Here is an 11753-nt window from a genome sequence, read left to right as displayed (position 1 = left end):
GATGCCTATGTTTTACAAGATCACAGACAAAACCACATCTCTGGGGTTGTATTAAAAATGGTTTGCTAACCTACGGACAAATAAAGCTTCAAATAATTAAGAAAATCCTTCTCCTCACATTAAAGCAGTTACTCACTGGGCCTTCACCAGGACTCACACCCTTCTTCCAATCTGGGCCCCTTTCCTTTAAGTCTCTTAAAAATGGTCAGAGTCAGAGCATCCAGCAGCAGAACCAAAGCTACTGTCACAGAAGAAAGCACACAGTGCTACAAACAGGCTTCATGGAGTTCAGTCTTATTAGTATTGACAACTTTGCTAGAAGAAAAAAGCCCTCATTTAATCAACAAGACAGACCCTAACTGCAATGACTAAAGCACAACACCTGTACAATTGTTTTTTTTCCCCCAAATAGAACCCTGTTTAATACTGAGGTCTAAAAGTAATTTCTTAATTGCCCTATATACTGACAATGCCACTGATGTTCTAAGAACAAGAGTATTTTTGTACTGGGACCTGCAAACTCTTCTTTTTTTCCTTTTTTTTTCCAACTAAATGCCTTTTTGAGGCTGCATACAAGCAGTTGTACATTATTTTTTAAACATCAGTTTTGGGGAGAAATGCTAACATGAAATATCTGGAGGTCACACAAAGCAGATGTGTTCTTTCATATGGCTCAGTTTAATGTTTGCTCTGTGATCACTGCACTGTGTGTCTGAACAGCCTCCAACCAAACACAGCTCTCAAACATCCTGATGAATGATAGATGGCAAAATGCAAAACCCTGAAACAGAAGAAGTTAACCAAAGAAAACCTACTGTTCACCCAACCCAGGCTGGATATCAGCATTGCTACCAGGCTAAAGAACTGGTACATATCGTTGCATAAAGCTTTGTCTGAGATATTTGACCTGCAGCCATTTTGCATTATCGCTCTGATTAGTACTTCTACAATACAGGAAGGCTGAAATTGTGCTCAAACACCAACAGATATCCACTGAAATACCAGTGTTTGTCCTCAGCTGAACAGCTGGCACAGTCTGAGCCACTGAGCCCTGCATTCTGACACTGCACAGAACTGCCATGGGACGCCAACTTTGCCTGTGAGCAAGATGGCCAAAGCCTGACTAACTTTGGCTTAACGTGTGTTTGCTGCATTTACTCAGATCCAGAACCATTCCTAAAATGTACCTTTTGTCATATACATGACAGTCCTTCCAAAACACTACAAAAAGAAACCTGAATGCTACGCTATTTCGCAGCCATACAATGTACCACCCCTAAATGAGGGTATCCCAGATTCCAATTCTGCAAGACTCATCTGCCAGTAATGCAGACCAACACAAAATGCCAGCAGTGCTTTTTGTTAGGGCTGCTGGTTTGATAGTTCGAAAAGCACGGCAGCAGTTTTAATTGAAACTGATCACAGTAGAAGAATCTACTGTGAAATTCTGAAATTCACTTTCGCTTACCATTTTATTCTGGGCTTAAGGTGGCATTAAATTCCAGTTCTCTCATTTCAACCCATACCAAAACAAAACAGAGTTTCTGAAAACCATCACCTGCCTGCCTCTGAAGCCAAAGTTACAGGAAAAAATAAAAAATAATAATAATAAAAAAAGGAGTTAGAAAAAAAAAATTGTGGAGGTGGAAAACAAAGATAGACAGGAACTATGAGTATGGAGACAAATGAGCTATACAGCACCCACAAGAACAACACACTTACAGCTGCAGATAAGAGAACCATTAACAACATGAATTAGACCAGGCTTGCTGCTTTGTTGCCTCAGTAAGCTGGCGAGGGCTTCGCTCAGCCATGAAACCCATCACTGGGTGGTCTCATTCCTTTTAACAGGATTACAAACAGAAGCGAGGGATTGCAGAAAGATAACGTTACAGGAAAGATTTTTTAGCTGCCAAGGATGTTTTAGTTATTTTATTATTATTATTCAAAACTAAACGTTCTACCTTCATAACAAGAGATGAAAAAGAAGTAACAGCTCCTTCCTATTTAGACTCATGCAGCACACAAAACTGTGTGCAATTTCCATTTCAAGAGTAGGTGGACACTAAGAACTCATCGCTGAGCTGCACAATCCAAATATTTTCGCATTCCTTCCTCCCCAAGTAGAAATACTTTATCTAGCTTTCCTGTTTTCCTCCCCCAAAATAACCACTGTTTCAACAACACAATCTCAGTGCCAGGCACAAAGAGAAATCAGTTTCTTTTTCAAGCTTTCAGAGGGGTAACGTGTCACGAACGACATACTAATTCTTATAACAAACCTACACAAAGACTTTCTTCAGCAAACACTGCCCTTGCAGAGGTGCACACACTAGCTGAGGAGGGGAAGAAAAGGCAGGAAAGCGGGAGGCACTGCTCTCACTAACGCAACCCTTCACCTGGATGGCTCCCACGATGTATCCATACAGCTACACCACACAGCATGCAGTAAGACACAACTTAAAAAAACATAATGAAAACTGATGATCGATATATCAAAATGACTAAGAAAAATATTTAATGCTTTTTTTTTTTTTAAGGCAAACTCTTACAACTACGTTTATTAACAGTGTTCTTTTAAAATGCAATGACATGAAAAGTGCTTTGTTTTTTTGTTTTTTGTTTTTTCTTTTCTTTTTTTCCTGAAATCTGGAAATGCACGCCCTACTATGCAGGTATTAAGCCCTTGTTCATACCTCAGTCCTCATAAGACAGTGAGTTTCCAATAAGAGATACAAACACACCACCAGTGGGCAATGCTATCTCCTGTACCTCTATGAGCCTTCCTCTGCTCCTCTGCAGCAATGGGGCAAAAAAAAAAACACTGGGAAGAGGCAGCAAGAAAGGCCAAAGGTGTTTCTACAGAAAGGCATCCCTGTCCTGTACCAAAACAGGCCCCTCAGGAAGTACAGAACTTTTTATTATTTAAACTTCGTTGCTCTTTTTTTCCTGATTTATTCTTGCCTCATCCTTCCAACCTATTAACACTGGAAATCTGTCGGTCTCATGCATTTGATTTGCTGTGCTTCTGCACTGCCTTAATTCCTTGTCTTCATAGTACCAAGCGCTACAGGGGTTTCCTAAGGTCTACTGGATCTTATTGTAAAACGAATGATAATTAAAGGACCTAGTATGGATAGTAAGATTAACATGCACCAGCACAAGACTTCCCTTCCTAACTTAAGGACTTAAGCTCCTATCCTGCACACTGCTGCGAGGTTCCAAGAACATTCCTGGCTTGATTGGTCTGAGCAGTGATAGAGCCTTTCAGCTCCTTGCCAATGCACAGCAACAAGCTGCTGCATCAAGACTAACTGAATGCTTTGAAATAAACCAGAATTCCTTTTAATTGGCACACCATCATTTAATTAACGATCGGAATCTTATAGGGTTATGAAATACACTGCACACTGATCAATACTTTTATTGAATGGTGCGTTCTTTCACATCAGGCCACATATAAACCGTATTAAAAATCTTTGCTAATGTAAGTTTAACTCAGTAGCAATTGTGAGGGGAAATGAAAGCCAACAGAAGCAAATAAATGGTCACACAGCAAGATAAGCATGCTAGTGAATACCATCTTTTGGTTAAAAAAGACCTGAAGACACCAGCATGCATATCCTTTCAGCAGAATCAACGTGCCATTTAGTAGTTGTTTCGCCCTGCAGGTAACAGGAATGCCAAACTCACTTCTAGTGCTATATGAGAATCATAAAAACCAAAGATAAATCAGGAATGAATCACTTAAAAACAACTACTCAGATTAAATAGGTGTGCTGCTAATGAGGGTGCCAATTAAGTGGATTCCACAGGACAATCTCATTTCAAAGCACTGCAATAATCATTAAAAAAATCTTAGAGACCATTAGGAATTTCATTATTATAATACTCAGCTGCAACAAAGCTTATGCTAAACTCTAGCAAAAATATACACTGGATTAGACTTCAGGGCCTAAAAAAACTCTAAGATAAACTCTTAGTTCAAAATGTCGACATTCACTATGAAAGTGCTTGCAAGTTTTCTGTTGTTTTGGTTTATGTTTTTAATCATGGAGGTTCAGACCATTAACAGCTAAATGAAAAGAAAACATTTCCAAAGTCCCCTAGGCTTATAGGCGAAACATTGGAATTTAAACGTATGATACTCTACTTGTCCACTTGTGTCTGCAGCCTGCTGGAAATGTGTAGCAAGAGATGTCTCATCTTGGAAAACTTCACTGCACTCCAAACACTTTAGACCATGCCTACAGAGTTTTGATGGATCTTCATCTAGTGGCATGGCTGGGACGATGGGTGTACTTGCTGGGGCTGATATGACTGTTCCCGTTATGCCAGACTGTATCTTAGCTACAGTGTGCGAGCCAGCTCCTGCTGGGCTTTGAAGCATGGGTGTAGCAGTATTGCTTGAAGGAGATGCTATCATTTGATCTGCTGGGACTGGCTTTAGAATCAGGTGTGAACACTGCATTACAACTCCTTTCTCCTTGTGCCCGCGAGCATGGGAAAGAAGACTACATTTGTTGTAGAAAACTAAATTCTTTGTGCAATGGTTACAAGTCACTTCGATTCGCACGCTCCTCCTGTCGTAATGCTGAGTCAGGCTCTTCTCAAGAGCGAAGGAGTCACCGCACTCCAAACACTTGTAACCTCGTGTGGGCAACGTTATTCCAGCGCTGGCAGGGGGACTAAGGTTGGGGATGTAAACTGGGACAGGGTTGACGCTACTCAGCACCTTATTGAACGCCTCCACTACAGAACTCTGTAGAGATGACACCACCTGGACTCGAGACACCTTTTTAGAAGGCTGTGAGGCTGCTGCAGATATTATTGCCTGCTTTATTTGTTGCTGAGGTTTCGTTAGCACTTGTCGGAGTTCAGAGGTGGTTTGAGCACCCTGAGGCAGAAGATTAAGGTTGGCAAGATGGACCGTCTTTGGCACAAGTTTAGCACTCGCAAGGCTTGATGCTGGCACCACAACAGTCTGCTGCTGTATGGCACTGGCAGCTTTTATAATGGCGCTACTGGCACTCTGCACGGAAGCAGCAGATATAACAGTGGCTTTCACTGTAGTATTGTTAGCAAGCTTCAAATTAATTACTTGTGAACCTGCTGTTTTCACTGCTGAAACTGGGAGGAAGGCAGTAGCCACAGGTTTGATAGTGACCTGCTTTGGTGCGAGTTCTGCAGATGCAACTGCATTGGTAACGACTGCAGACTGGAGAGGAGCTCTAGGAGGAGAGGAAAGAACAGCAGCAGAAGTTGGTGAGGACAGGAGGGATGTCATGGAAGTTACCATAGAAGCAGTCTGCTCTGTTTTTTTACTTGAGTCCAAATCAACTTCTGGCAACACTCTAGTTACAGTCCTCTTGATCTCCCCCGAGGAAGTCTTGATGGTTTTTATACGAACTTTAGGAATAGCTGGTGTGGACCCTGCAGGAGAAGACGGAGACCCTTTGCTACTGTTTTCACTCGATACACTTCTGGGACTATCAGGCAGTTTAACAGATGGCTTTTTAGCACCATCAATAAGACTCTGAGATTCAGGTGATTTTTCAGTAGTCCGGGGACTTTCACTCATATCTTTTGGCAAAGGAGAAGACTCTCTGGAATTAGACTGCAAATCCTTACTGGTATCTGTAGCTGCCTTTTTAGCACTCAGTGCTGCAATCGCAGCAATGCACGAAGAAAGCTTTGCCGATGACTTTGCTTTGGACTGCGAAATGCTGGCAAGACTTGTTTCACTTTTTTCAGCACCCAGTTTTCCATCAAGTACTCTGTTGTCAAGGAGCTTCTCAGAACTGTCTTTTAGCAATTTGTCCTCTGCTTTGCGAGCTTTGAAAGGCTCATAAATACTTAAGTTCACAGAGTTGGTCTCTGTTTCCCGCTTAGCAACTTTATTTTTATCTATACTACTTGAAACTGAGATACCAGATTTAATCAAGTTCTCTCCCCCAAGTGCCTTTAGTTTGTCATATTCCTGCTGAGATACAGAACCTGTCAAGATATTTGTTCTGAAATTTGCACGCATCTCTTCTTTGTCCGGAGGGTCATCTACCTCAATTTTTTCATCATCATCAAATTCTTCAGCACTTGAAATTGGACTAAACTGGTTGAAAGCCGAATCCTTCAGTGTTGTCTCAGAAGCCGACCCATCATCTTTAAATGGCTTCCCTTCATCTTTACTGTAACTATCAAGAGCTGAGGATGTCAGAAAGCCGTTGTGCAAGCCATTGCCTGTGGAATGGTGGCCGTCCTTGTCAACTCCTTCAGAAGAATCAATGGTACGTACATTTTTCACAATGACACTCACACCAACATCAGATGATGATGGCGTATGAGAATCTTCATCCGTGTGTGCATTTTGTTTTATCTGGCTTTCATGGTCATCATGTCCAGATTCAATAGCTGCTTTTGGGTCAACCATGTCTGGTATGTCAAAGGCTGCAAGGAGATCGTCAAAATCTGGGGTCTTCATATCCCCCATGGTCATCTATTTGATTGTAGGCAAATCTGTAAAACAAGCAGAAAGTCCTCATCTCAGTATTTTAAGCTCTAATAGCAAACTCTTAACAAATAAGCGCACGTTCTCACGTGCCATGCAAAAAGGTGCTATTTCACTTCTCAAGCGGCATTTTCAGCAATTACATATTACAAACAGTATCCCAGTGCAGGCGTGTAACGTACAGTTGAATTACAATGCCAGGAGCTACAGCAATCCATCCAGTTCATATGCTGCACCCTAGTAATTTCATCCTAGGGACATACCTTCTCTTCAAGTGACTTCATTCCTGACTGCTCTCCTACCCTGTTCCACCCATGCCATGAATACAGCGAGATACTGCTTTCAGAAAAATAATGAGCTATCTGTATACCCTCCTAAGCCTAGATTTTCCTTGGTATTTGCACTTTCAACCTGATGAGCCTTCTCAAAGACAGCAGAGCAAACTTAAGAGTATTGCACTGTTTTCTGTAAATTAAACCACTTCATCTGAATTATGGAACATTTGTTCCCCAGTGCCTACAGTGTGTTTTTCCAGTAGCTCCGACAAGGGATCTGCTGTACTTACACTACTCCTATCAGGCGTCTCACCTACTTTTAAAGACCTTGCATCCTACAACCTCCAATGCAACTTACTGCAGTCACTCACTATTTTCCTCATTGTGCATTTCGCACTGCACAACCCAAATGTCTCTTGATGCAACCTGAATGAACTGCATGTGATTCTATTCACCTCTCCACTCCACAGGAGCACTTCATGTTAATTCCCACTGTCCCTCTCCAGTTTTAAGTTGAACAACACCAATCTTTAGTTTTATTTCTTATCCTCATAATTTCCAGATCCCATTCTTTCCATTCACCACTGGCCTCTAATATTGTTTTTTTCCTTCCTATTCAAAAATGCAGTAGCTAAGTCAGAACTGAAACCTTATAAATGCTGCATAAAAAAAGAAAACTAATACTTTTGTGCATACTTTCAGATTGTAAATCCCACTACGGTATTTGCTTTTCCACGTATTTCAAGAACATGCAAAGTTGTGCAACATGAACCCCTTGTACCGATCTAAAAAATCAGTTACAGAAAGCACAATCTCCTAACTGCCCTTCTGCCTTTGTACCAGCACTGAAAGACTGAAAAACATTCTCCAATACAGCTCAATATGCTGCCTCCAGTATTGATTAGCATAGTCCATCAGAGAGACGCTGCCTGATTAAACCACCGCAGCATCTCCAAGTTCCTCAAGTTAGCTCAGGTAAGTGAGAAGCTACTGCGTTATACCCCATGGAAAATGGCGTGTTGGAACACACTTGCAAACAGAGATGCATCCTACAACTCCAGCACATCATCTCCTCCTCCTCGTGGTTTATCTTGAGGTCTTTTATAGAGAGAAGTCAAGAAGCACCAGTCAAAACGCAGATGCTATGGTTAAGAGCACATTTTTATGCCAATCTTTATCAAGATGGACGGTACTCTTAACAGTTCTGCAGATGTACGTGGTTTATTTGGAAAGTATAAATTCTTCGCCTGAAAAACACCCTGTAGATTTGTCCGTGCATCAATGCTGGCCAACTGGGAGCCATTATGGACTCTGAGAAAGGCCTACAAGGAAAACTTGTCAAGGAAAAGAACACTGGAATACAGACTGCCACTACATTTGCTACCTTAAATAAATACAGTACAGTTTACACGGTCTGCTTAATAGTTACGCTGCTTATATCTAACTTACTAAGTTATTTTAATTACACCAAATTCTGTGGAGATGAATTCGTAATTCGATTTTTAGAAAATATGACTATACTATTGCAATTCATGAATTCACCTTCCTTAACTAACTCAGAATTTCTTTACTTACTGGCGAGTACACAGAAGAGAATCGCAGTAAACTATTGAGGTTTCACTGCTTTTGTAAATCACACTGTTGTAAGCTGTATTTATCAGATGTAAGAGTGTTTTATTATGCTGGTAATCCTAGTATTATTATTTAATTTTAAGTTTTAACCATCCATCTATTTGAAAGCAAAGTTCTGGCCATCATCCATTTAAAACTGGTAACTGGGATAAAACCAACACAGAGATCTGAGGAAAGCAGTCAGTACAGCTCAGCTCTCTTTCAGCATCACCAGAAGCTAACTCACAGCATTCAGCGCACAATGCATCAGCAGCCACCTTCTCATATCAGACTGTTTTGATTATCATATTTATCCACAGTGCTGGAGTCTGGACTTCAGCCCAACCTCTGCCCAGAGGATTTCAAAGTCATGTGAGAGGGGTGCAGTGACAAAGGCAGCTACCAAATAACTACAACATGTCACCAGCACAATGAGAGGCAGTCCGTATGGCTGTGGTGCGGACATGACTGGATTTTTAATTCACTTCTGGACTGTACGAACAAGAAAAGGAAAATACTGCAGGAAACTCGATGAATATATGAAGTGAGAACCAACAGAAACCAACAGAGGGTGGTGGCCCAGAGTCCAGCAAAGCAAAGAATGGAAGACCATTGAGAACTACCAGACTTTCATCCCTTGTCTCCAATTGGAGGCATAACTTGAGCATAAATGAAGCACAGATGAAGAAAACACACTGAATGCACCGTCATGAACCTAATCTGAAATACAAACGTCTACAGTGTTCTTATACCTGCGCCAGCTATGCTTTATTTGCCATGCAAATAACCAGAGCCGCGGTAACATAACACACACAGAGGAACAATGCTGAGCTAAAGCTGATACCTAGACTGATTAAAAACACGCAGTGCTATTTACATAATGGTTCACTTTGTCTGAAGTACAACTTTAATGCTCTGCTTACAATGTCCTGGGTTGCAAGGTGTTAACGTCTTTCTGTTGTTTACAAACAATAAGAATCACATACACGCACAATATTAACATTACAAAGAAACTCCCTGTAAGAATTACATGCAAAAGGTTCTTGAGTCCAAAGCCAAAGCATACAAACAAAGCCTAAACTGACAGATTGTCATGGTTCAATACACCGCAGTGCTGTCTCACTACGCATCGCATCCATCCATGGATGGCTTCTCTGCAGTTATTAAACACACTCATGTAAAACTTCCTCCAATTACATATGCCGCAGTCATCAATATTTAGCAACAGCAACGTTAAGTAAAGGCAACTTCATCAGGTATCTTTAAGAGCAGAACTACATAACAGACAAGAGACGCATTTGTTTTTTACTGAGAAATTTCCTTAAGGCTAATTCCAAATGGAAAAGAAGAACATAGAGTTCTTCAACTTTAAACTGAGATCTCAAACTTACCCCGAGATATGTCTCCCATTCTGCAAACCTCTAAAGCCATCCAAATCAAACAAGAAAGGAAAAAAGACCTGGTGAGTTTTGCTTAACACGTAAACAGAGTTGTAACCTTCACATTTTATTTCTCCCTTACTTGCCGTTCTAGACTATCGGTGTAACTTTCAGTGCATTAATTAGTTTTCATCACAACTGTCAGGATTCCAAAGCCACATTGCTCCCTTTTTTACCCAAAAACCCTTCCACGACCCTGTCTCTTAAAGCCAAAACTCTGCCTTTCACCCACGACTGAAACCAACAGAGGCCTTGGCTGCTGCACAAGCTGCTGGCCTGTTCCTGCTCTGCCCTAGCACGAAGCCTGCAAGTACTGCAGACAGAACACAAGGCAAGTTCCTGACTCCCTTGGGAACTCTCATTTTCCAGGAACTGGAATTTCTTTTGAGAACTGCTTTCTTTGAGAAGTGCTGAGAGTAAAACCCAGCGTCTCCAAGAGACACTCAAGTAACCCAGCAAACACTCCTTGGACCTCACAAACCAAACATACTGAAATAAACAACTTGCAGGACCTCCACCTCCTCCAACACCTCTGAAATACTCATTTTTTTAATCTCTAAGTAATAGAACAGCAAAATCCACTTCAAATCATGACTGACCACTTGAAGTGTATACTACAAAACACACTGGACAGACTGTAACTTAAATTAAGCATCCTTAATTTTGGGGGTACATATAAAGAGTTGTTTCTTGGATGTGCTGGCTCTGCCCAGATGATGGTGGTCAGACTTCGTAACACCCCTTTTACTTCTCACCTCTCCACTTCACTGTCAGATGATGCCATGGAAAAAGCTGTCACTTCTGTCAGAAGATACACATTACTTTATAAAATAGCAAAAAAGTTATTTAAAAATTCAAGTGTTGCTTTCTAGATGATTCAGTGGTGGAAGTCAATATGGTCAATAGGAACCGTACAACCAGAGAGCTGTAGGGTAGTGAGGAACAACGCTTCTAGGTTCTGTTTTTTTTTGATGGTAGATGACCGGACTTCTGGTAAGATCACCCAAAGACCTAAAGATCACAGGCTCCGGGACCAGTAAGAATATCCCTACTTCGTGGTTTCCATTCATCTCCTTGGGAGCGAAGCCCATACCTTTGTGTGTATCAGCATGTTATGGAAACGCAGGGTCTGAATTAAATTCTGGAGGAGAAACCACGATGATTTTGTTTCTGTGTTCAAAGCATGCTGTTGTGAGTGCATCGACTTTTCTTTCTTTGGAAAGGCATCTCCTGAATAAGGACCTCCCTGAGCAGCACAAGGAAGGCACCCCGAGCTTCACTCCGCATTTTCCTGTTAGCCTTTTCACTCCATCTGATAACACATTCCTGTGAAGCATTCACTCGGGCAATTATGTCAAAACAAGAGCCCATCTGTGAGAACTCTCTACTGTCAGCAAGACAGTCAGCAAGCAGGAGAGGAATGTGATGAGAAATAGTTGCATTCCTGTGTGCCCTTTGGGCCTTCACATCCTGGCTGTTAAGATGAAAACCCAAAGATGCACTCCAAGATTTTTCAAAGGCAGGCACCAGAAAAAGGGGAGAACGTATGCAAAGGAGAGTGTACCTGGGAGCTTCTTCTACAGACAGGAGAGACCACTCTGAAGGACAGCTTTCTTACAATGATGCTTTGTATTTGAGCCTTCCTGACATCTACACGTGATGGCATAAACAGCAACCGGAGAAACATCAGAGCATAGAAGCAAGCAGCGCTTCTGAAGGATGGTAGGCAATTCTGCTTTACTGCAAGGCATTTTTTGTCAGGCCCTGTATCTGAGCTGGCTCTAGGTTCCACATTCCAGTACCGGCCTACCTTTCCCCTCTGCCAAGAGGGAAAAATACACGCAGAATAAAACATTTGTTCCCACTTTCTAAAGATGATGGATCCTGTAGCTTGGGCTTTAGGACAGCTGTAAATGGGGTACG

At 41.6% G+C, this 11753-nt stretch overlaps 1 protein-coding gene across 10 annotated transcripts in view; it reads right to left on the bottom strand.

The window, feature by feature from the left end:
- ZNF532 (zinc finger protein 532) overlaps positions 1-11753 on the bottom strand; it is a 38876-nt gene that overhangs the window by 19235 nt on the left and 7888 nt on the right. For 9 of the 10 annotated variants that reach the window (XM_072359486.1, XM_072359477.1, XM_072359479.1 and 6 more), the window contains one exon: positions 4154-6513. In XM_072359486.1, coding sequence (XP_072215587.1) covers positions 4154-6493 — 2340 coding nt within the window. In that variant the 5' untranslated portion in view covers positions 6494-6513. Of the gene's footprint in view, positions 1-4153; positions 6514-9782; positions 9889-11753 lie in introns of those variants that run through there. The other variant, XM_072359487.1, reaches the window with a different exon arrangement.

Source organism: Excalfactoria chinensis, chromosome Z, assembly GCF_039878825.1.
Source record: "Excalfactoria chinensis isolate bCotChi1 chromosome Z, bCotChi1.hap2, whole genome shotgun sequence".
Lineage (NCBI taxonomy): Eukaryota > Metazoa > Chordata > Aves > Galliformes > Phasianidae > Excalfactoria > Excalfactoria chinensis.
Note: the sequence above shows the minus strand (reverse complement) of the source record. Positions and strands in the feature narration are given on the sequence as shown.